This window comes from Micromesistius poutassou (genome assembly GCF_964030765.1).
Source record: "Micromesistius poutassou genome assembly, chromosome: 2".
NCBI classification, from domain to species: domain Eukaryota; kingdom Metazoa; phylum Chordata; class Actinopteri; order Gadiformes; family Gadidae; genus Micromesistius; species Micromesistius poutassou.
Genome location: NC_140272.1, coordinates 1,812,457 through 1,834,522, shown reverse-complemented (window position 1 = coordinate 1,834,522; position 22,066 = coordinate 1,812,457). Strand labels below are relative to the sequence as shown.

General features: G+C 46.7%; 3 protein-coding genes across 3 annotated transcripts; 1 reads left to right on the top strand and 2 right to left on the bottom strand.

Moving 5' to 3' along the window:
- Positions 1–3,667: 3,667 nt before the first annotated feature.
- On the top strand, positions 3,668–6,229 carry synprb (synaptoporin b; the record flags this gene model as incomplete). The annotated part of the gene is made up of 5 exons (XM_084464512.1): positions 3,668–3,691; positions 4,755–4,879; positions 5,192–5,390; positions 5,502–5,693; positions 5,849–6,229. 5 exons carry the CDS (start codon positions 3,668–3,670, stop codon positions 6,227–6,229), a joined length of 921 nt encoding a protein of 306 aa, XP_084320638.1.
- Positions 6,230–8,835: 2,606 nt separating this feature from the next.
- LOC311338666 (green-sensitive opsin-like) lies at positions 8,836–10,539 on the bottom strand (the record flags this gene model as incomplete). The annotated part of the gene is made up of 5 exons (XM_084463947.1): positions 8,836–8,943; positions 9,061–9,300; positions 9,448–9,613; positions 9,716–9,884; positions 10,173–10,539. The coding sequence occupies 5 exons, from the start codon at positions 10,537–10,539 to the stop codon at positions 8,836–8,838; spliced, it is 1,050 nt and encodes a 349-aa protein (XP_084320073.1).
- A 7,639-nt stretch (positions 10,540–18,178) lies between these two features.
- On the bottom strand, positions 18,179–20,798 carry LOC311338667 (green-sensitive opsin-like; the record flags this gene model as incomplete). The annotated part of the gene is made up of 5 exons (XM_084463948.1): positions 18,179–18,283; positions 18,620–18,859; positions 19,007–19,172; positions 19,275–19,443; positions 20,432–20,798. The coding sequence occupies 5 exons, from the start codon at positions 20,796–20,798 to the stop codon at positions 18,179–18,181; spliced, it is 1,047 nt and encodes a 348-aa protein (XP_084320074.1).
- Between the last annotated feature and the right edge of the window lie 1,268 nt (positions 20,799–22,066).

Here is a 22,066-nt window from a genome sequence, read left to right as displayed (position 1 = left end):
ATGTTTTATGTTTTTTAATTGTTGTTTGCACGTTTACCATTTATTACTTTTAATTGAGATTAGCTTGAAATGATTGGCCTGTAATGTTTTCATTAAAAGACAATCATATTATTCATACTAATCATTTTAAATGCATACTTAATGTATTTAAAATTGGATTTCTGTCAGCGTGAAGCAATAGATTTTTGAAGAGTGAAACTGTAGTAAACTGGCCATGCCTAAGTGTGTAAAAGAAAACAAAAGGTTCTTATAAACACTTCTTGGTAAACACAAAACAGAAGACCTCCGAGAATACACAGGCATACGTTATTTTTCTTAGGATTACCATTCAGGTGTGGTGTGAATCTAATAAATACGAGCAGGGTTCCTGTGGCTCTGGAACGTGGAATAACAAGCTGCCGTTTAGTATGTGTGCCGCTGATGCCAGAGCGCTGTAGAACTCTAGTGGATAAAGGCTCAATTCCCTCGCTCGGCAGGACTATTTATTCATTTAGCAGGCGCTTTCACCCAGAGGGACATCCCATGAACACAGGTACGATTGAAAGAAGTGACAGGTTTCGTGTTCATGGCTGTTCACAGGTAGGCCGGGGATGGAGAGGATTGAACGCAGAACCGTTGGGGCAGGCGAGCCACTACTGGGCTGTCAGTATATTTTGATGAATTCCAAGGAGGTTTCTGACAGAAGCCATTAAGGCCTGATGCAGGACCATAACACAATTCAGAGAACAGACCTTATACGGCCTTATACTGGCCTGCTCTCTATTCATACGTCTTCACAGAATGTTGAGTAATTATGGAGTCTCGTCGTCTTCAGCATGACACCTTTGAAGATAAAACAATACTATGTAGTAGGCCTACTCAAAACAACTCGTTGTATGAGAAACTCACAGCTAAGACTTGTTTTAAATTCCTCATCAGCCCCTCACCAAAACCCCTTCTGGCCCACTTACCAAGTGTGGATTAATGCATGTTAGATCTCTGACTGTCTCTCCACCATAAGTCCTTTTGGATTTGTAATATGTCTAATTCTCACTGATTACCCAAATCCTGGGAAGTTCAGGCGATGCTATGTGCCGCTAACTAAAAACCAACAACAAAGATAAGCTTTCTTCAGCCCAGGGCAGGCACCCTGCCAATCAAAGGTTTTGGGGAAGGCAGCAACGTTTTTTTTTCAAACCCTATAGGATTGCCCCATGGAAGAAAGGTGTATGATTTCCCTGAGCTCGCCCATCTCTCCCCTCCTCTTCACGTGCTCTGCGCCGGCGGACGGTGCGTGTCTTTAATGAGCACTGACAATCCAGGTCGGACAAATCAAACGGTGTGTTGCGCAATGCCAGCTCGCAGTAGCGGCAGTCACATACCTGCGTGAACACTCGAACGCTTAAGTGCGAATGGATGTCTGACCGATGCGGCGTGAGCACCTCTTAAATCAGTCACTAATGACGTGACATCACTACTTATGCACGACATTGTGATGAACAATAATTGGCGGCCGCCCCATGGCGGTTCAATCACTTTGGCCTCTCTATCGTCCCTCTCGCCTCTCAAGCCCGTATTCAAAGTAGGGATGGGTGACTTACATGACCTTAGGATAATTGCAACTTTGAAGCATTAACAAAGTAGTAGTAGGCCTACGTGGTGCACTCACAGTGAATTAATCATATATAGACGATTTGGTTCGTACTATGTGAATAGGCGCTAGTATACAACGCTTTGTTCACTAAAAAATGATGCACTTCATGAATAGTTCCGGTAGTTAAGATAAGCACACACACACGCATCTAACAGAATTGATAAATCCATCTCTACATGTAATTTAAAAATGCTTAGTTAGCATATATAGTTGGGTTTCCGGTTACTTTGAACATATCGAATGAGAACCCAAACCTTGCCTTTATTCTACATGATTTTCCTGGTATAAGGAGATTATATTAAAGATGTTACATTTAATCCCACATGTTCAAAACCGTTATCAAATACAAACAATTCTACGCTCACTTTTGATCTGCAGTATAGACACCTAGCCAGCAGAGGTCAGCAGTGGTCTATTCCTGAGGATGACGCTTCATGCTGCATGGTATTCAAAGACAATAAATCTCAATAAATGAATAATTTAGCAAATAAGAACCAATATAGCGTAGTATTACGCAATAGCACCATATCAATAAGTAAAAGGATAGACAGATACTGTCTGCTCATCAATATATTATCAAAGATGGGTAGCATGGTGAATAGGCTTTGAATTACACTTTCATTTTACTACCATGTTTAAAAAGTAAAAGCACATGCATTTTAATATGGAAGAATATTTGAGTACTGATGTTATGTTGAATGTAGCTCATTCACTTTATTTAAAAAATGTTTTATATAATATATATATATGTATAAAATCTGTTTGTTATACACTATATTATATTAGATATTTTGCAGTGTGCTCCTCTTCACATGCATTAATGAGAATGTAGGAACAGCAGGATACACCTCTCCCTAATCCACCTCAACAAATAGCCACCATGTGTCAAACACAGTTGTGTCCTCGCAAGGCATTTGTCAACTTTGTGCAACGTCTTGTGCTCATGTTTCCATGGCAACAAGTTATTCTTTGAGTGAGGGTGGTTGTTTTTTTCGTTCAGAAAAAGTCACCCACGTGCAAATCGCAAAATTAATTGAACCATCATTATAAAAAAAAAAAGCCTACAACTGATTGAAGTCATATTAACATATTTAGAAAAAAAAAAAGCCAGCTATTCAGCTATGACCCAGCTGGGTGAAAAAAAACAACAGGACGAATAAAAAGGCCCTCATTATGCTCTAATTACTGTGATTACGTCTCGCTATGACTGATCAATTGTCCACAAGCACGAGAATAGAGACAGGGGCAGGGTTAGGGACTGCTTGAGATCCACATGCTAAATTCATGGGCAATTGAACTACTCTTGAAATTGGAAAGACTATGCAACAGTAAAAACAAGATGGTGGGATGGATGGATAGATAAAAAGTGATAGATAGATCAATAGATAGATGGATGGATGATTGGATAGATAGATAGATAGATAGATAGATAGATAGATAGATGATAGATAGATAGATAGATAGATAGATAGATAGATAGATAGATAGATAGATAGCTCAATAGATTGATGGATGGAGGATTGGATAGATAGATAGATAGATAGATAGATAGATGATAGATGATAGATAGATAGATAGATAGATGATAGATAGATAGATAGATAGATAGATAGATAGATAGATAGATAGATAGATAGATAGATAGATAGATAGATAGATAGATAGATAGATAGATAGATAGATAGATGATAGATAGATAGATAGATAGATAGATAGATAGATAGATAGATGATAGATAGATAGATAGATAGAGAGATAGGCCTATATTGATAGATAGGCCCATAACATAGATACATAAATACATCTATTCATAGATAGAGGGTATAAACAGAGTAAGACATGCCCACAGATAGAGCCAACATGGATACAATCACAGCCCAAATCTCCACCCAAAACCAGATCAATGCCCGCTCTGCCCTCCCACTAACATTTCTCTCTCTCTCTCCTCACCTTACACTCCAGTGACATAGCAACAGTGAGATGAGAAGCTGTTTGAACACCGCGTGGAGTTGAGACTTGTGCTGTGGTTTTTAAATGTGCATGGTAATTTTTGCTCCGGTAAGTGTTATGTCTATATCTCTCATGTTCTGCATATCTCTGATCATTCATTTAGTTCTCAAATACCTGTATATAACTTTATTTTTGTTAATAGTTGGTTGTTTTTCTAATGCTGTACATTTCTGGTACCGCTTAAATTTTATTCAATATATGCTGTATTGTATTATATTCAATATATGCTGTATTATTAAAAATGTTATTGTTTTATTACATATGATGGTGTTTCGAGAGAGTCGGAGCCAGAGGGGCAGAGAGAGAGATAGAAAGACAGAGGGGCATGGAGAGAGAGGGAGAGATAGAGAGACAAAGGGGCTGTGGGTGTATAGCGTCTCTTCAAGTCCTGTCTCTGTACTACTGTGACCACCCTCTGGTTCCCAGCGAGTAGCTCTTCCCATCTTTTCAATTATTCATGGTTTGTTTTCCAAAACTCATTATGAACCTTGGATCCTGAGATTGGTAATTTATTGATGGCTAAGAAGTGGTATGGAACATGAACTGCCCTTTCCAGCCTGGATCGGTTAGGGTTAGGGTTAGATCGAGGGGCAGACTTGGTTTTGTTTTCATCAAATGTTCAGTGAGATTTAAAATGTCACTTTCTCTATGATCACGGCGTGATCATCAGAATCACTTTGGATTTGGAAAAAGGGAAAACCTACACACAGAATTACGCCAAAAAGGAGAAGGCACAGGGAATAAAGTTGTTAATAAGACTGCAAAATATGACAAATAAATGTTGCTGACCAAAACTCAGTTATAAATTGTAATGATAAACATGCATAATGGATAAACTTATCAAAATGTCACCTGGCAGAATTGTAATATTGGATTCAAGCATCCATATGAATTATGTTTTCCATAATGTCGATGCATCCTATTTTTTGTACAAGCTAATGTTTTTCCAACCCCTTCAAATGAACAGGGCTCTGCCTTTTGTTGGAGACAAACAGACGTTGTTGTTTTTTGTGTTCAATTTAGTATACCACCTACGGTCCTTTGTCGAGAGAATATTTTCTGAGAAATATTTGTAACACTTTTTTCCTGAACCTGTTTGTTTGTTTCACAGATTTTTGCCATCTGTGCTTTTGCAACATGCGGGGGCTACACTGGTCACCTGCAGGTTAGAGTGGACTGTGCAGACATGAGGCAGAGCAACCTCAGCATCAATATTGATTTTGGTTATCCTTTTAGGTAAGATAGGTAAATTCCTTACAGTTCACCTGATTGGGAATAATACATAATACCCAGCAGGCCATGTAAGACAGAATGGAATTGGGAGCAAACCTATGTGATTGGATTTCAGTTTGATTAGGCTATATTTGAGGAAAATCATACTGTCTGATAGATATGCCATTTTTATCAAATAATATATATTTTTAAAAGTGTGGGGGGGCCAAATACAGGATTTCTAAAAGTTGGCGGCTGTCCTGAGGGGATCTTACACCAATGCCTACCCACTATGCCACTACCTACCCTCATACTGACTCTTCCGCTCTCTTGTAGACTACAACAGGTCCATTTCCAAGCTCCCCTGTGTGAGAAGAATCGACAAGAGACCCTCTTCTTGGAAGGGGATTGTTCCCCTTCAGCTCAATTTTATTTGACCGTTGGTGTTCTTGCCTTCCTGTACTCGCTGTTGGCCACCATCATCTACATCTTCTACCAGAACAAATACAGAGAGAATAACAGAGGCCCCCTGGTGGTCAGTGAAGGAGTTTTTTTTAACCTCTAAAGTCTTCCTGAATAAAACAAAGGAGTTACCAGTACAATTAACAAACGTGTACTTCCTCTCTATCTCAATCTTGCTGAACAGGATTTCATTATCACAGTGGTTTTCTCCGTGGCGTGGCTTGTCAGTACTTGCTCCTGGGCCAAGGTTCTGTCCGACATCAAGACGGCCACAGACCCAACCCAGGTGCTCCTGCTCATCACTGCCTGCCGAGCCCAGACCAACAGATGTGCGGTCACCCATGAGCCCGTCTGGTCCCGCCTGAACACCTCAGTGGTGAGTAGCCATGGTCCAAACAGAGAACATGGCTGGTCGTCATCGATGAGAGCACTTATCGTTGAATTGGACTTGTTGATGATGTTGAAATTCTACATTTTCAACATTTTGATCATAAAAAACAACCAAAGATGTCTCTGTCCTTTCTGTTTTAGGTGTTTGGCTTTGTCAACCTAACCCTATGGGCTGGGAATATTTGGTTTGTCTACAAGGAGACCGGCTGCTATAAGACAGGTCAGAGGTACTCGACCAGGAGTGCTTCTGGGAAACGGGCCAACAGCATGAAGCAGCGACTGTACAGCGAGAGCAGCTTCGACCAGCCGGCAGACAGAGACGATCGCCGGCAGCTCTACAGACAGCAGAGTATCGCTCTGTCTGAGGGAAGTTTTGACCCACAAATCTACCGACAAGGTAGCCTCAATCAACCAGTTCAAAGTTTAAGCCTGCCCCAGACCCACCTCGGGCCCCCGATGGCGTACAGCCAGGGTAGCCCCACCAACTCCAAAGCCCCGGTGATAATTGTTGACAAGATTTAGGTGTTTGATCGGGAGATAGTCAAGGTGCCAAACAGAATGGTGCCAAACAGAGAGGCCATTTCCTGGGCATTATGGTGGTATATTGACATCCATTGGTAGCCTATACTAGTCTCAGTGCTCACGTACTCTTGGAATGTTGGTCGTGTTACCAGATTAATTTCTCTGTTAACATCCTACATTATCCTGGATTTATAGCTTCACATTTAAAGGCCCAAGACTAGTAAACAATATATAACTTACAAAGTTAGTGAATGGTTAAGATTGGTGAAAGGTTAGATTTCCATTTATTTTAATACTTGAACAATTGTTTATTAAAAGCTGTTGCTTTCTTTTCACCATAAATTAAACGTGACCATTCTCATTAATCTGATATATCTAACACTTGCAAGCAGATATAGCCTCAACGATATCCAAACAGGAAGTGATGAATAAATCATGCAGGGCACTCGCCTTCAGCCTAATCTGACACATTATCTTGGATTAGATTAGGGATTCCATATTACTTTGAAAAGGGATAAATTGGTCGTAGATGAGTCAACCGCTACACGCAGCTACATTTATTTATTTGAATACTAAAAGTGATTATTAATGTTGTTGTTGTTTTGCATGTGGCCAATTTTGTAGAAATTACCATTGTTCTGGTGACTCTTCATTTCATTCTGATAACCAACATGATGTAGACAGGAGATGTTTTTATTGACCCCATCAGTATTAAATGCAAGAGATGTTCATGCTGTATCTTCTTCCTGCAAATTCTGAAACATGTTTATTTAAAAACAAAGTAAAGGTGCTAAACGGTGTAGCTAATATTTAAGAGCTATAATTTGTGTCTCTTTAGGCCAAAATTTAGATTATTTTAGTTGAAATTCTTAGAAAAAAATATACAGGGAGTTTCAAATGGGAAAGGAAATGCAATTAAAAAGAATTACCAGTGTAAATATATGGTTAGCCTACTAACATTATCATGTCAAAGAAAAAAACAATGATCTTCTAATATGTAATGATATGGGTGCTCAATAAGAGAAGAAAATGTGGATTTCAATGTAGTGTAATTTTTGCTTAGTTTTAGCACAGTATATATAGTATACCTATTATGTTTCTCATTTGGGCTATTGCAGTTATATAATATCAAAATTTGTAATGTTTATTAAAGATCATTAACATTGCTGTCTGTTACCCACTGTTTTAGATACCTTAATGTGTGTTGATAATGTATAGCCTACCTTGCTTCATTGTGACACATCTATTGTGAATACTTCCATCCTCCACTACAAATACCAATTCACCAATACCTCACCACCGACCACCGTCATCAAACTACACATCCGTTGGGACTCATTTAGAAAGTAAATACTAAAATATGAATAATAAACACTAGGTAAAGAAATATGCTAATATATTATTAGTTATGAAGACGATGCGACTGCTCACACCTTGGTTCTACAACATATTTAGATGGTCACGACGTTCTCCTTTCAAACAAAGGCAATATGTTTGTATTCGATCGTCACCATATACACCAATACACCATACACCATATGCACCAAGCCGAAAGCGTGCAGGTGCCCCGTTCCATAGGAAATTATAGTGTGTGGGCATATCCAGAATATAGCAATTACAGTCATCCTATCAGGGGAAATGAGGGGTTACGCGCCAGAGCCGCGTTCGGAACGAAAGTGAGGCGGGCACGTGAGCTGGCGTTTTGTCATTTCATCACAGCAGGCTACATTTAGAAGGCTTGCGCTCTCACCATCCACATGCACAGTATCCAGAGAAGAAGGCAACACCAAATGCTTTCCTCAAGCATTTGGTGTGTTTTTGGTATTATTTTTTACTTCCAAAGGGGGGCGCTATGTCCTACTCTTTCGTATGAACAAGCTGACGTGTCGCCCAGTCAACAGTCTGCGCTCCAGGTGGTCTTTCACCCGTGCCTAACTGAATTATGCGCAGTGCTGACACACAAAAGGATGGTCCTACTTTGAGAGACTTTTAAAATAAATATATATTTAAAAAGAAAAGATGCCTCAGTGGTAAGGTTTGTGGCTCTTTGGCCTAACTTGTATAATCAGAATCTGCTCATGACAGATCATGACTGCTGACAAGCTGGCCTTTCAGTTGCTGATATTGTAAAAATAATTGTTACTTATGGGTATAGGATTTGTTGCATTAAAGTAGGCCGACCTTTGCAGGTACAAAAATCAACACATAATACACAAGTTTTGCATGCAATCATTTATTAGCTACTATTTTCTTCTTATTTATAAAATATATACAAGTGACTTTGGTTCAAATCATGAAGTTATTGTCAACGATATAAGTACATGAACATACTCAAATGCCTGATGCTTAATGAATGGATGTGGAGGGTGGAAAGACCACACTAGAGTAGCCATTTCCAATGATGTAATGCTCATAAACTCTCATGCTCATAAACCCATTCACTCACTCACTCTGTGTGGTGCTCACAAATGTTTTGGAATTGAAGTGAAAATCCATTCATTACTCTGAGAACATTTATCAATGTGTTCATTTGGCGATAGTGAAGACAGATGAAACCATTTAAAGTCATAACAAAACCAGAAAAGCACACTGTTTTCAGGTTATCTTTACGATGCTGTGGACACACTGGAGACTTCTGTCTTGCTGCCAGAGACTGAGGACTCATCATCCACAGCGCTTCCCATTCCAATGGTGCTAAGCATGCAGTTACGGAACTGGAATGAGACAAAAAACATACATTTGTTTAGCGTACAACATACGTCAGGTTACAGGGTTGTAGAAACTGGAAGTAAAAAGGAAAAGTGGACTGGTAATGTGAGTGATTAACCCACCTGCTTGTTGAACAGAACATAGATGATGGGGTTGAACAGCGCTGAGCTCTTTGCAAAGAAGGCAGGGATGGCCATGCCGACGGCAGTGAAACCGGCTCCCCTGTTGAAGAAGATCCAGGCGGCCAGAGAGGCATATGGCACCCAAGCAACCAGGAAACCAAGGACCATCAGGATGCACATGCGTGTCACTTCCTTCTCAGCCTTCTGGGTGGAGGCAGATTCCTGCTGCTGGGCTGCAGCCTATATATGGTGGAAGAGAACATATGCAAAGAGACTATAATACAACACTGACACACCAGGGGCTTTAAAGGTACTTATAAAAAAAGGAAATAGTTGTCACGTATTAGTACAATTCCAATAAACACGTTTTGGATACTGGTCACTTACAGCTTTGACTGTCAGCACAAGACTTCCGTAGGTGAAGGTGATGAGGAAGACTGGAACGAGGAAATGGCAAACAAACAGGTAGACGACGTAGGACTCATTGTTGTAGCCTTCAGCCAGGGTGTAGTAGTCTGGTCCGCAGGAGCACTGCATGCCCTCTGGAAGGTACCTGTAGAACAGCAGGGAAGAATCATCAGAATAAAATATACCCACATGATCTCTCTGGTCAGATCACTATGACTAGAACAAGGGGCCATTGTTTCATAAATACCTGGACCACCCAAAGAGGGGAGGGCCGGCGCAAGCAAAAGCCATGAACCAGGTGAAACCAACTCCGGCACCGGCGTGGGTGTTGGTGAACTTGAAGCTTCCCATGGGTTTGCAGACCACAATGTATCTCTCCACAGCCAGGACCACCAGGGACCACAGAGCCACTTGGCCTGGTATGAGAAGGTTGAATATTAAAAAAGGGTGGCAATTTAAATGTTCATAAATCAGTAGCCATGTGCATGAGGCTTGCAAGCCCACCTAGTGCTAATCATTCTTTGCTAGTTTCTAAACTAGTTTTGTTTGATTAACTGCCCTTGTGACGCTGAGGTAGATTCAGGTGTCTAGCTCATTTCATACTTCATCGTCCCTGTGGATAGCCATTGCAAGTTCTGCCTCCAACACAATGATAGAGAGACTATTATTGCCAAAATAAGGCAGGAAGGGGTTCTGGTCTTTACCTCCAAGCGTAGCCATGAATCCCTCCACGGCGCACGCGGTCGCTCCCAGAATGAAGTAGCCGCTGAGGGCAGAGGTGATGGTGATGGTGAAGCCGAAGCAGCACATGATGAGACCAGCCACAGCCAGGTTGACCAGGATGAAGTTCAGGGGTTGTTGGAGCTTCTTGTTCTGGAACGTGACCAGCAACGTGAGAGCGTTGATGGGGGTTCCAGTGCAGATCAGGAAGAACATGTAGATCGCCAACAGCTTGAACATGACCGGATCAGCAAGATAGTACTGCTGGTATTCAAAGGGGCTTCGTACAAGCCCAGTCCTGTTGGACATGGGGATGTAGAAGTTCTTTCCCTCTGTTCCGTTGGCCTCCATCTTCAGAGGGTCTCTGTACCTGACTGGTAGAAACACAAGGTTTGCTCCCAGCCAAGACTTTTTATACACCTCTGCCCACACTCAAACTGACCAAATTAGATTAGTGGAGGATTTTCCAGTGTAAGTCTGTTCGAAAAGTGGTCTTAACGACAGGTAGTGCGCTGTTGACTTAAACATAATTAGTCTAGTTTCCAAAGTTAAACCTCCATAATCCCTTTGCAGGAACTTTCAAACCTTGCCAGTTACTTTCAAACCTTACAATTTTTACCTTCCTAGATACATATCCAACTACGTTGCCCATAAAGGCACGGAAAATCAATCTCTCCCTTCATCCGCTAAGTCTAAATCTACATTATATTTACCTAATTCATCACTAATATGTTACCCTCTACCTTAAATCATCAGAATGAGAAGGCAAACCAGAGATTGACCATTTATTTAGGAGTTATATACCACGGCCAGTGAAAATTCAGTGTTGAAAGGTGTGCATTATGTAAGGGATAGACCACAACGGCTTGTCCTGTTATTGGAAAATAAGGTGATGCAGAGGAGAGCCCCTTCTTTGTCATGCATTGTTCTTTGAACACTACATCTACCACAGTTCTTGATTAGTTAACTGTGCTCTCTAAGAAGCCTTTCTCTAAGCCTTAAGGTGGCCCCGGCGATGTGTAGAGCTCTTAATGTGCTTAATAAGTGAGTGACTTTACACAGGCTTACATATGGGTAAACTTACTGTGGATACTGTCACTCTCTTTCTCTCACTCTCTTTACTTCTCTCTCTCCCTCTTTCTGTCTCTCTTTCTCTTCCCATCACCCTCTATTTTACTCTCTCTTCCTTTCTCTCTCTTCCTCTACCATGCTGTCTCTTTTTTCTCTCTTTCTCTCTTGTTTGCTCTATCTCATTCTGTTGCTCACTCTCTCTTTCCCTCTATTGTTCTCTGGCTCACAGTCTTTCTTAGCATTCAAAAGTTTGACAGAATAGTAAAAGTCTTAACACATGTATCTGGTTATTGGTGGTTATGGTGATCAAAAATATTTTCACTTCAGGCTGCATTCCAATCAAGAACTGTATTTAACATTGTCTGTTAATGTTAATTTTCCCAATCTTTTACACACGTTTCCTGAAACTATAGCTCCATTTCTAAAAACTCTAAACACAAAACTGAAAAGAGTTAACCATTTTGCCAAAACTCAGTCTGCATCCCGCCTCCGATTATGATCAGGCCAGAGGACCATCTACAAGACAGTAGAGCTAACCTGAGGCCTATTTTATGCTCTGACACATGGTTGAAGTGTTTTGTCAGTTGAGAATGAACAGGTGAGAAGTGAGTGAGACTAATTGGTGATTAGGTGTGGCATTTTGAAGGCCAGTGTTTTCCCGGTGAACCAAGTGTGCTAAATTATGTGGTTTGTACATAGACACAAAAATGTGATTTAGAATTAGTATGAGTGAAAACAATGGAATTATGCTTAGAGTTTAGCAGTCTGGAGTCTTGTTGTTGATACATTGTGGCAACCCCGCGCTGACGGGCGCTGACGATCCGCACCAGCGCCCAGAGCGGCTCCCTCTCCGCGGACAAGTGGTCCGCGGGAGATATGTGCCGCTCAGCACGGCGGCGCTGGAGGACACATCGAGCCGACCCCGACAATCAGGGAGATTGCGATCACCTGGGGGGGCGAGACGGGGGAGGGGATTTAAGGGCCGGGCCCGGAGAGGACAGGGGGAAAACAGTCGAGTGGAAGACGGACGCAGCAGGGGTTACGGACCGAGAACGCATTAACGCCTTTTTGCCATTCTTTCAACCCACAGTGCTGAGCGGCGGGAAGCCGGGAGCGAGCTCCACGCCGCCCTTCCGAACGGGCAAGGACCCGAGGCGCATTCCCTTTTGTCTACCCCGCTGGGGCAGTACCTGAGTTATTCTTTGATTTTCCTTTTGAGCTGCCTGCAATAAAACAAACCCGTTGCACAGCCACCTTGTTTCCGAGCATCTTTCCAGAAACCCTACCCGGCCGACGATCGGGGTTGCCACAGTGGTGGAGAATGCGGGCAACGCGATCCCTGGACGAACCCCAAACCAGAACATGATGCAGCCGGCAGGACAACCCGCAACGAGAGACGAGGAGATTGAGGGGTTGAGGAGATGCATGGTCCGGATGGCCGAGCAGCTGGGTCGGGAACCAGCCCACGCCGCCCCCACGAAGCGACTAACGAAAATGGGTCCGGATGATGACGTGGAGGCGTACCTCGAGATATTCGAGCGGACAGCAGATCGGGAGCAGTGGCCAGCAGACCAGTGGGGCCACATCCTAGCGCCCTTCCTGACCGGGGAAGCACAACGGGCCTACCGGGATCTCACGCCCCTCCAGGCGGGGCACTATCCCACGCTCAAACGGGCCATCCTCGCGCATTACGGTCACAGCCTACCAGCCCAAGCGCAGCGCTACCATGACTGGACGTACGACCCGCTCGGCTCGGTGAGGGGCCAGGTCTCACACCTCGTCCGCCTAGCTGAGCGGTGGCTCATGGAAGGAGATGGACCCCCGCTGCTGGACCGGCTCGTGATAGACCGCTGCATCCGGTCCCTACCCCCCGGGGCCAAACGCTGGGCCTCCGGGAACCAACCCCGGACGGTGAACGACCTCGTCGAGCTCCTGGAGAACCACCAAGTCACCCAGCGGCTGTGCAGAGGAACCGCCCCGACTCCGGGAGGGGACGAGACGCGACCCGAGCGACGCGGACGGAGGGCGGAGACCCAGCGCGTCCAGGCACCACCCTTCCGTGCCCCAGCCTACCCGTATCAGAACCCCGGGGTCCGCCGAGGCCCGGGCCCTCAGGCACCAAGAGAGGAGTGGAGGTGCTACACATGTGGACAGAAGGGCCACCTGGCACGCCATTGTCCCGGAGCAGGGGATGTGTCGATGCCCACGGCCAGTCTTACCGACCAGAGGGGAGGAGCCTGTCTCCGGACCACTTGCTGGTCGCACGAGGGCACCGTATCCCCAAGCCTGCCGGTACGGGTGGGGCGACACGACACCCATGCCCTCCTCGATTCAGGGAGCATGGTCACCTTGATCCGACCCGGTCTGGCCGACGGACCTCACGGGCAGGGAGTCGACGTGGGCTGCATCCACGGTCAAACAGAGACCTATGCTACCAGGCGGATCACCGTACGAACCCCGAAGGGGACCTTCACGATCCTGGCCGGGGTGGTGCCGAACCTCCCCGTACCCCTGTTAATTGGACAGGACTGCCCCATTTTTAAAAAACTGTTTGGGGCAGAGCTAGGGCCACCCCAACCCCGACAACCCCGGACCAGACCACGCCGGCTGCGTAGCCGGTCCGCCTATATGGCAGGACGCCCCACACCGTCCCGGTCCGACTCCGAGGACGAAGGGTCCCCCGACCGGCCCACGAGCGAGGAGGTACGGCCGCCACACGCCTCATCCACGGACTCCCTGCCACCGGGGACGCCGGACACGATGACCGCCTCCGAGCAGACACCCCCACCCGAGGAGAGAGAGAGCCCGCCCCTCACCGAATTCTCCGACTTCCCCCTGGCCATCGAGGGAGGTGAGGACCGGGGCGGTCGGTTCGCCACCGCCCAGCTGGAAGACGACGCCCTCAGACATGCCTGGGGACATGTACAAGTCCACGAGGGCGCATCACGGGACTCGGTGAGTGGCCGGCAGTACCCACACTTTAGTACCCGGGGGGGGTTACTATATAGGGTAGTACAGAGGGGGGGCGAGGAGGTGGAACAATTGGTGGTTCCCAGGACATATGTGAGCAAAATACTGTACCTGGCGCACACCCACCTCCTGGGGGCTCATCTGGGGATGGACAAGACGAGGGACAGAATACTGGATAGGTTTTACTGGCCAGGGGTGAAAAAGAATGTTGAGGATTACTGCCGGGCCTGCCCCGAATGTCAACGCACCGCCCCGAGGCCCTCGGTGCGGAACCCCCTCATTCCCATGCCACTGATAGAAGTCCCGTTCGACAGGCTTGGGTTAGACATTGTGGGCCCCCTCCCCAGAACTAGCCGAGGCCACCGATACATCTTAGTCATGGTAGACTACGCAACCCGCTACCCCGAGGCTGTCCCCCTCCGCGCAGCCACCGCCAAGGCAGTGGCAAGGGAACTAATGATTTTATTTAGCCGGGTGGGGATAGTCCGAGAAATACTGACCGATCAAGGCTCTTGTTTCATGTCCCGGGTGTTAAAAGACCTCCTCAGTATGTTGCAGATCCGCCACCTACGGACCTCCGTCTACCACCCCCAGACCGACGGCCTGGTGGAGAGGTTCAATAAGACGTTGAAAACCATGCTGAAGAAGGTCATGGAAGTGGATGGAAAAAACTGGGACCAACTGCTTCCACACGTCCTGTTTGCCATCCGAGAAGTACCCCAGGCCTCCACGGGCTTCTCACCATTCAAGCTACTATACGGCAGACGACCGAGGGGACTCCTCGACATCGCCCGGGACGCCTGGGAGAGCCGACCATCCCCCCACCGCACCGTCATCGAGCACGTCGAGCAGGTGCGGGGCCGGATGGCACAGATTTGGCCCGTGGTCCGGGAACACCTCGGACGAGCCCAACAAGCCCAAGCCCGGGTGTACAACCGAGGGGCCCAACTGCGCACCTTCAACCCGGGGGACCAGGTGCTCGTCCTCGTCCCCACCTCGGAATGCAAGTTCCTGGCCAAGTGGCAGGGGCCATATGACATTATCGACCGGGTCGGCGACGTCAATTACCGGGTGCGGCAACCGGGAAGACGCAAGGCCATCCAGCTCTACCACATCAACCTGCTGAAGCGGTGGCAACCGCTGACCGGCCCGCGGGACCCGGCTCTCCTGACACTGTCCGCTCGACTGCCCTTTCCCGAGGTACCAGTGGGGGAGGCACTGAGCCCGAGCCAGGTCCAGGACATGAGGGCGGTGGTACTCCAACACCTCGACGTCTTCTCCGAGCGACCCGGTAGGACCACAACGGCTAGCCACGACATCCGGACGGAACCGGGAGCCAGAGTCCGCCTACGCCCCTACCGCATTCCGGAAGCACGGCGCGCCGCCATCAGGGCGGAGGTCGCGAGCATGCTGCAGATGGGGGTCATAGAAGAGTCCCACAGTGCCTGGTCCAGCCCGGTGGTCCTAGTCCCCAAACCGGACGGGACATACCGGTTCTGTAACGACTTCCGGAAGCTAAACGAGGTATCAGCCTTCGACGCCTACCCCATGCCCCGGATAGACGAGCTGATAGAGCGGCTGGGCCCGGCTCGGTTCATATCCACCCTAGACCTGACCAAGGGATACTGGCAGGTCCCCCTTACCCAGAGGGCCCGGGAGAAGACGGCATTCGCCACCCCAGACGGGCTCTACCAATACACCGTCCTTCCGTTTGGGGTGCACGGGGCACCCGCAACCTTCCAGAGGATGATGGACCGGGTCCTTCGGGCCCACCGACAATATGCCGCCGCGTACATCGACGACATAGTGATACACAGCACCACCTGGACCCTGCATCTACACCACCTCCGAGCCGTCCTGGGAGCGCTCCGGGACGCCGGACTCACAGCCAACCCGAAAAAGTGCCACCTGGGCCTGGAAGAGGCCTCCTACCTGGGATATCGAGTCGGGAGGGGCAACGTAAAGCCCCAAGAGGACAAGGTGCAGAGCATCCGGACCTGGCCCAGGCCGAAAACTAAAAAACAGGTGAAGTCCTTCCTGGGGCTCGTCGGGTACTACCAAAGATTCATTCCCCAGTTCGCAACGCTGGCCAGCCCTCTCCATGAGTTGACGCGGAGGTCCCTACCCGACCGAGTGGAGTGGTCGGAGGAGGCCGAGGAGGCCTTCTCACGCCTACGGCAGGCCCTCTGCACAGAACCACTGCTCATCACCCCGGACTTTGACCTGCCCTTTGTGGTCCACACAGACGCATCCGAGGTGGGGCTGGGAGCGGTGCTATCCCAGGTCCGGTCAGGAGAGGAGCACCCGGTGACCTTCATCAGCCGCAAACTCCTGGCCAGTGAGAGGGCCTACTCGACTGTAGAGAAGGAAGCGCTGGCCATCAAGTGGTCCCTGGAGAAACTCCGGTATTACCTCCTCGGACGCCACTTTACCCTTGTCACAGACCACGCCCCCTTGAAATGGATGGCGTCGGCCAAAGACACCAATGCCAGAGTGACCCGCTGGTTCCTGGCGCTACAGGACTACAGTTTCCAGGTGGTCCATCGGCCAGGACGGGCCCACGCCAATGCGGACGCCCTATCCCGGAGGGACGCCTGCCTAGGGCTAACCCAAGGGACCCCCGGCTTGCTGCCGAGGGTGGGGGTGTGTGGCAACCCTGCGCTGACGGGCGCTGACGATCCGCACCAGCGCCCGGAGCGGCTCCCTCTCCGCGGACAAGTGGTCCGCGGGAGATATGTGCCGCTCAGCGCGGCGGCGCTGGAGGACACATCGAGCCGACCCCGACAATCAGGGAGATTGCGATCACCTGGGGGGGCGAGACGGGGGAGGGGATTTAAGGGCCAGGCCCGGAGAGGACAGGGGGAAAACAGTCGAGTGGAAGACGGACGCAGCAGGGGTTACGGACCGAGAACGCATTAACGCCTTTTTGCCATTCTTTCAACCCACAGTGCTGAGCGGCGGGAAGCCGGGAGCGAGCTCCACGCCGCCCTTCCGAACGGGCAAGGACCCGAGGCGCATTCCCTTTTGTCTACCCCGCTGGGGCAGTACCTGAGTTATTCTTTGATTTTCCTTTTGAGCTGCCTGCAATAAAACAAACCCGTTGCACAGCCACCTTGTTTCCGAGCATCTTTCCAGAAACCCTACCCGGCCGACGATCGGGGTTGCCACAACATGAGCAAGTTTTCAGAATTGTGTGCATGATTCTGTTTTTTGTGTGTAAACAATGGAGAAATACTGTAGGCCTAATGTTAACCATGTCACAAAGTAGCACATGTAGTTACATAGATTATCATACTTATATTGCTATCATGTGATAGTGTTAGCTGGCTCGTAAGTAGTGGTAATGCTATTATGAAATGAATCAGTAAACACACCATATCATTTTCATGCTTGCATTTATTTAGCTATATCTAGCTTTCAATATTTATAAAATGTACAGCAATGGATCCACATCCATAAAGACTCACAGATAGAAAAAAAAAGAGTCTTCCGGTAGATCAGACCACATATCCGTTCACAAAAAAGTGTTGCCAGTGATGAGGGTTAGTTTGACAGAATAAAGAGTAACCTTGGGATTTTAAAAGTAACACGTCACATCTCACAAACTCAAACAGCTCGTCTGAACTCCAAAGAGGAAAGGAACCTTTGCAAAGTTGTCTCACAGAACAAAACACAGGGCATACACTGCGACCATGACGCATCAGAGAATTTTAACCATTGCGAAAGTCAATTGATGAAAAAAAACAAAAAAACTGGCAATGTCCATAGAAGAACTTGATTGAGTCCAGGTAGAGAGTGGTGTAGAAATAGGAAGGGATGCAGAAGGAGAGGGTCCAGAGATTCATAAGTGTCTTTATATGTGGGAGACAGCAGATCTCTATGCGACAGAGGAGACAGATGAAACCAAGTCATGACAAAACCAGAAAAGCACTCTGTTTTCAGGTTATCTTTACGATGCTGTGGACACACTGGAGACTTCTGTCTTGCTTGAGACTGAGGACTCATCATCCACAGCACCGCCCATTCCGATAGTGCTGAGCATGCAGTTACGGAACTGGAATGGAGAGGAGAAAATGGTTCATATTAAAGTAGTAGGCAGCTGAGGTTCAGGACTGTGCAAACAAACACCCAAAGCCGTTTTTTGAGGTAATTTGAGTTTTGAGTTCATAAATGGTAAATGGTAAAAGTTTAGATAGTGTAACTGCAACCGACTAGCAGAGATCTAGAGAGACAAAGAGATGTTTAAAAACTTTGTGTGTATGAGAAGTACCCAGCACATGTAAGGATATGGACTTATGGAATTGAGATAGCCTACTGGTCATAGGTCAGAGGTCTATATAATAGGCCCATAAGAATACCATGGAGCCTCCACATGCGTGAAACAACCTACCTGCTTGTTGAACAGCACATAGATGATGGCATTGAACAGCGCTGAGCTCTTTGCAAAGAAGGCAGGGACGGCCATGCCGACGGCAGTGAAACTGGCTCCCCTGTTGAAGAAGATCCAAGCAGCCAGAGAGGCATATGGCACCCAAGCAACCAGGAAACCAAGGACCATCAGGATGCACATGCGTGTCACTTCCTTCTCAGCCTTCTGGGTGGAGGCAGATTCCTGTTGCTGGGCTGCAGCCTATATATGGTGGAAGAGAACAGATGTAAAGAGACTTTCATACAACACTGAAACACCAGGGGCTTTAAAGGTACTTATAAAAAAAGGAAATAGTTGTCACGTATTAGTACAATTCCAATAAACATGTTTTGGATACTGGTCACTTACAGCTTTGACTGTCAGCACAAGACTTCCGTAGGTGAAGCAGATGAGGAAGACTGGAACGAGGAAATGGCAAACAAACAGGTAGACGACGTAGGACTCATTGTTGTAGCCTTCAGCCAGGGTGTAGTAGTCTGGTCCGCAGGAGCACTGCAAGCCCTCTGGAAGGTACCTGTAGAACAGCAGGGAAGAATCATCAGAATAAAATATACCCACATGATCTCTCTGGTCAGATCACTATGACTAGAACAAGGGGCCATTGTTTCATAAATACCTGGACCACCCAAAGAGGGGAGGGCCGGCGCAAGCAAAAGCCATGAACCAGGTGAAACCAACTCCGGCACCGGCGTGGGTGTTGGTGAACTTGAAGCTTCCCATGGGTTTGCAGACCACAATGTATCTCTCCACAGCCAGGACCACCAGGGACCACAGAGCCACTTGGCCTGGTATGAGAAGGTTGAATATTAAAAAAGGGTGGCAATTTAAATGTTCATAAATCAGTAGCCATGCGCATGAGGCTTGCAAGCCCACCTAGTCCCCCTAGCCCACTCTAAGGCAACTACAGCTTGTAATGCTGCTTGTAATGCTGCTGCTAGAGTTCTAACAAAGACCAAAAAATGTGAACATATTACACCAATTCTTAAATCATTACATTGGCTCCCTGTATGTCAGAGAATTGATTTTAAAATCATGTTGCTAACCTATAAATCCCTACATGGTTTAGGGCCAAAATATTTAACTGATATGCTTCCACTACATAAGTCTTCTAGACCACTAAGATCCTCTGAGACCAATCTGTTAATTATCCCCAGAGTCAACACGAAACATGGGGAAGCAGGATTTAGTTACTATGCAACAAATAGCTGAAATAAACTCCCTGAGGATTTAAGACTTGCCCCAACTCTGACAGCTTTTAAAACAAGACTGAAGACTTTTATGTTTGCTTTAGCTTTCTGCTAAATCTTAAATCTACAATGCTTCTATTTTTTTATTTTATTAGTAACTTTGCCTTTATTTTCTCACTTTCTAAAATGCATTTTTATTAACTCTGCCTTTCTAAAAAAAATTTTTTTTTACTTTGCCTTTATTTTCTATCTATTTTACTTTTTACTTATCTATTATTTTATTTTATTGTATGACAATGTTTATATGTGAAGCACTTTGAGTCTGCCTTGTGTATGAAAAGTGCTATATAAATAAAGTTGCCTTGCCTTGCCTTGCCTTGCCTTGCCTAGTGCTAATCATTCTTTGCTAGTTTCTAAACTAGTTTTGTTTGATTAACTGCCCTTGTGACGCTGAGGTAGATTCAGGTGTCTAGATCATTTCATACTTCATCGTCCCTGTGGATAGCCATTGCAAGTTCGGCCTCCAACACAATGCTAGAGAGACAACTATTGCCAAAATAAGGCAGGAAGGGGTTCTGGTCTTTACCTCCAAGCGTAGCCATGAATCCCTCCGCGGCGCACGCGGTCGCTCCCAGAATGAAGTAGCCGCTGAGGGCAGAGGTGATGGTGATGGTGAAGCCGAAGCAGCACATGATGAGACCAGCCACAGCCAGGTTGACCAGGATGAAGTTCAGGGGTTGTTGGAGCTTCTTGTTCTGGAACGTGACCAGCAACGTGAGAGCGTTGATGGGGGTTCCAGTGCAGATCAGGAAGAACATGTAGATCGCCAACAGCTTGAACATGACCGGATCGGCAAGATAGTACTGCGGGTATTCATAGGGGCTTCGTACAAGCCCAGTCCTGTTGGACATGGGGATGTAGAAGTTCTTTCCTTCTGTTCCGTTGGCCTCCATCCTCATTCTCTCGATGGAGTCTCTGTTATGTGATTCTGTGGGCGCTACGAGTGTAGGTCCACCTCGGAGTATGCTGGCTGTTTAAATGCGTTTGATTTATATATCCAACTGATCCCAACTTCAAATGAAGTTAGGGAGGAATTTGGCTATATCAGATTAACTTAACACAAGTTAAAGGGATTAGATTGTTTAATCGTTTGGCTCTATTTCAAACCGATTAAGCAGCCAGTTGAGGTGTTGCTTTGTGGTGCACTGTTTGTCTAGACCAGGGTTCCCCAATTAGTTTTTTCAGAGGGCCAAATTTGGTCAAGCATGCCACGCCAAGGGCCAAGATATCGTTACATTTTTTTAATTTGCCATTTTTATGTGCACATTTTGCTTTAATTATCATTACTATAATTATTAGTAGTAGTTGAAAATACCCTGTGTTAGGAGTCACACAATAATGCTCTCTTGAAACAAAATTTGTCCAAAACCTACCATTAATTTATTAAAATGCCGCTGGAACATCAGCAAACAAAAAGTCCAGCAAACAAACACGCACACAGTGCAGCAGCCCCAAACATAAAAACTTAAATAGCATCAGCACAGTGTGTCTTCAACAGGGCATTGGGCCTGGTGCCATCCATCCAGATCAGTGTGTGTTCACATCCACTCTCTTCCCCGCTCTATAAGTCTCTCCCTCCCTCTCTAATGCCGCTTTTCCACCGCCAGTACCTACTCGACTCGACTCGACTCGACTCGACTCGCCACGCCTTATTTGCGTTTCCATTGGCAAAAAAAGTACCTGGTACCTAGTACCGGGTACTTTTTTTTAGTACTACCTCCGTCGAGGTTCCATGCCAGCGGAGTAGGTACTTTTGTGTGACGTAAACAGGCTGCTGGTAACTGATTGGCCAGCGGCTGTAAATGGGAATATTCACTCAAGTTAAGTTGTGTCCGGCGTGGTTGGAGTCCACGAACCCGCTCCCGAGGGGGACACTGATCAGCGTTTCGCCGTGTGTGTCGCTCCTTTCCCGGGGCTAGTTAGGCTGCGCGTCGTTATGTGTGTCGGGCGTGGTTGTGTGTGTCCGGCGTGGCTGGAGTCCACGGACCGGCGTTTCGCTGTTTCGTTTCAGTGTCGTTCCTTTCCTATAGGGCTCGAGTTTCGCCTCTATCAACGTTACCGTATGACAACAATAGACGCGCAGTCATTGCGCTTTTTATTTTATTTTATTTTATTTCCCATCATAACCTTTCCCGGGAATCAGGAAATAGTCTTGATCAGA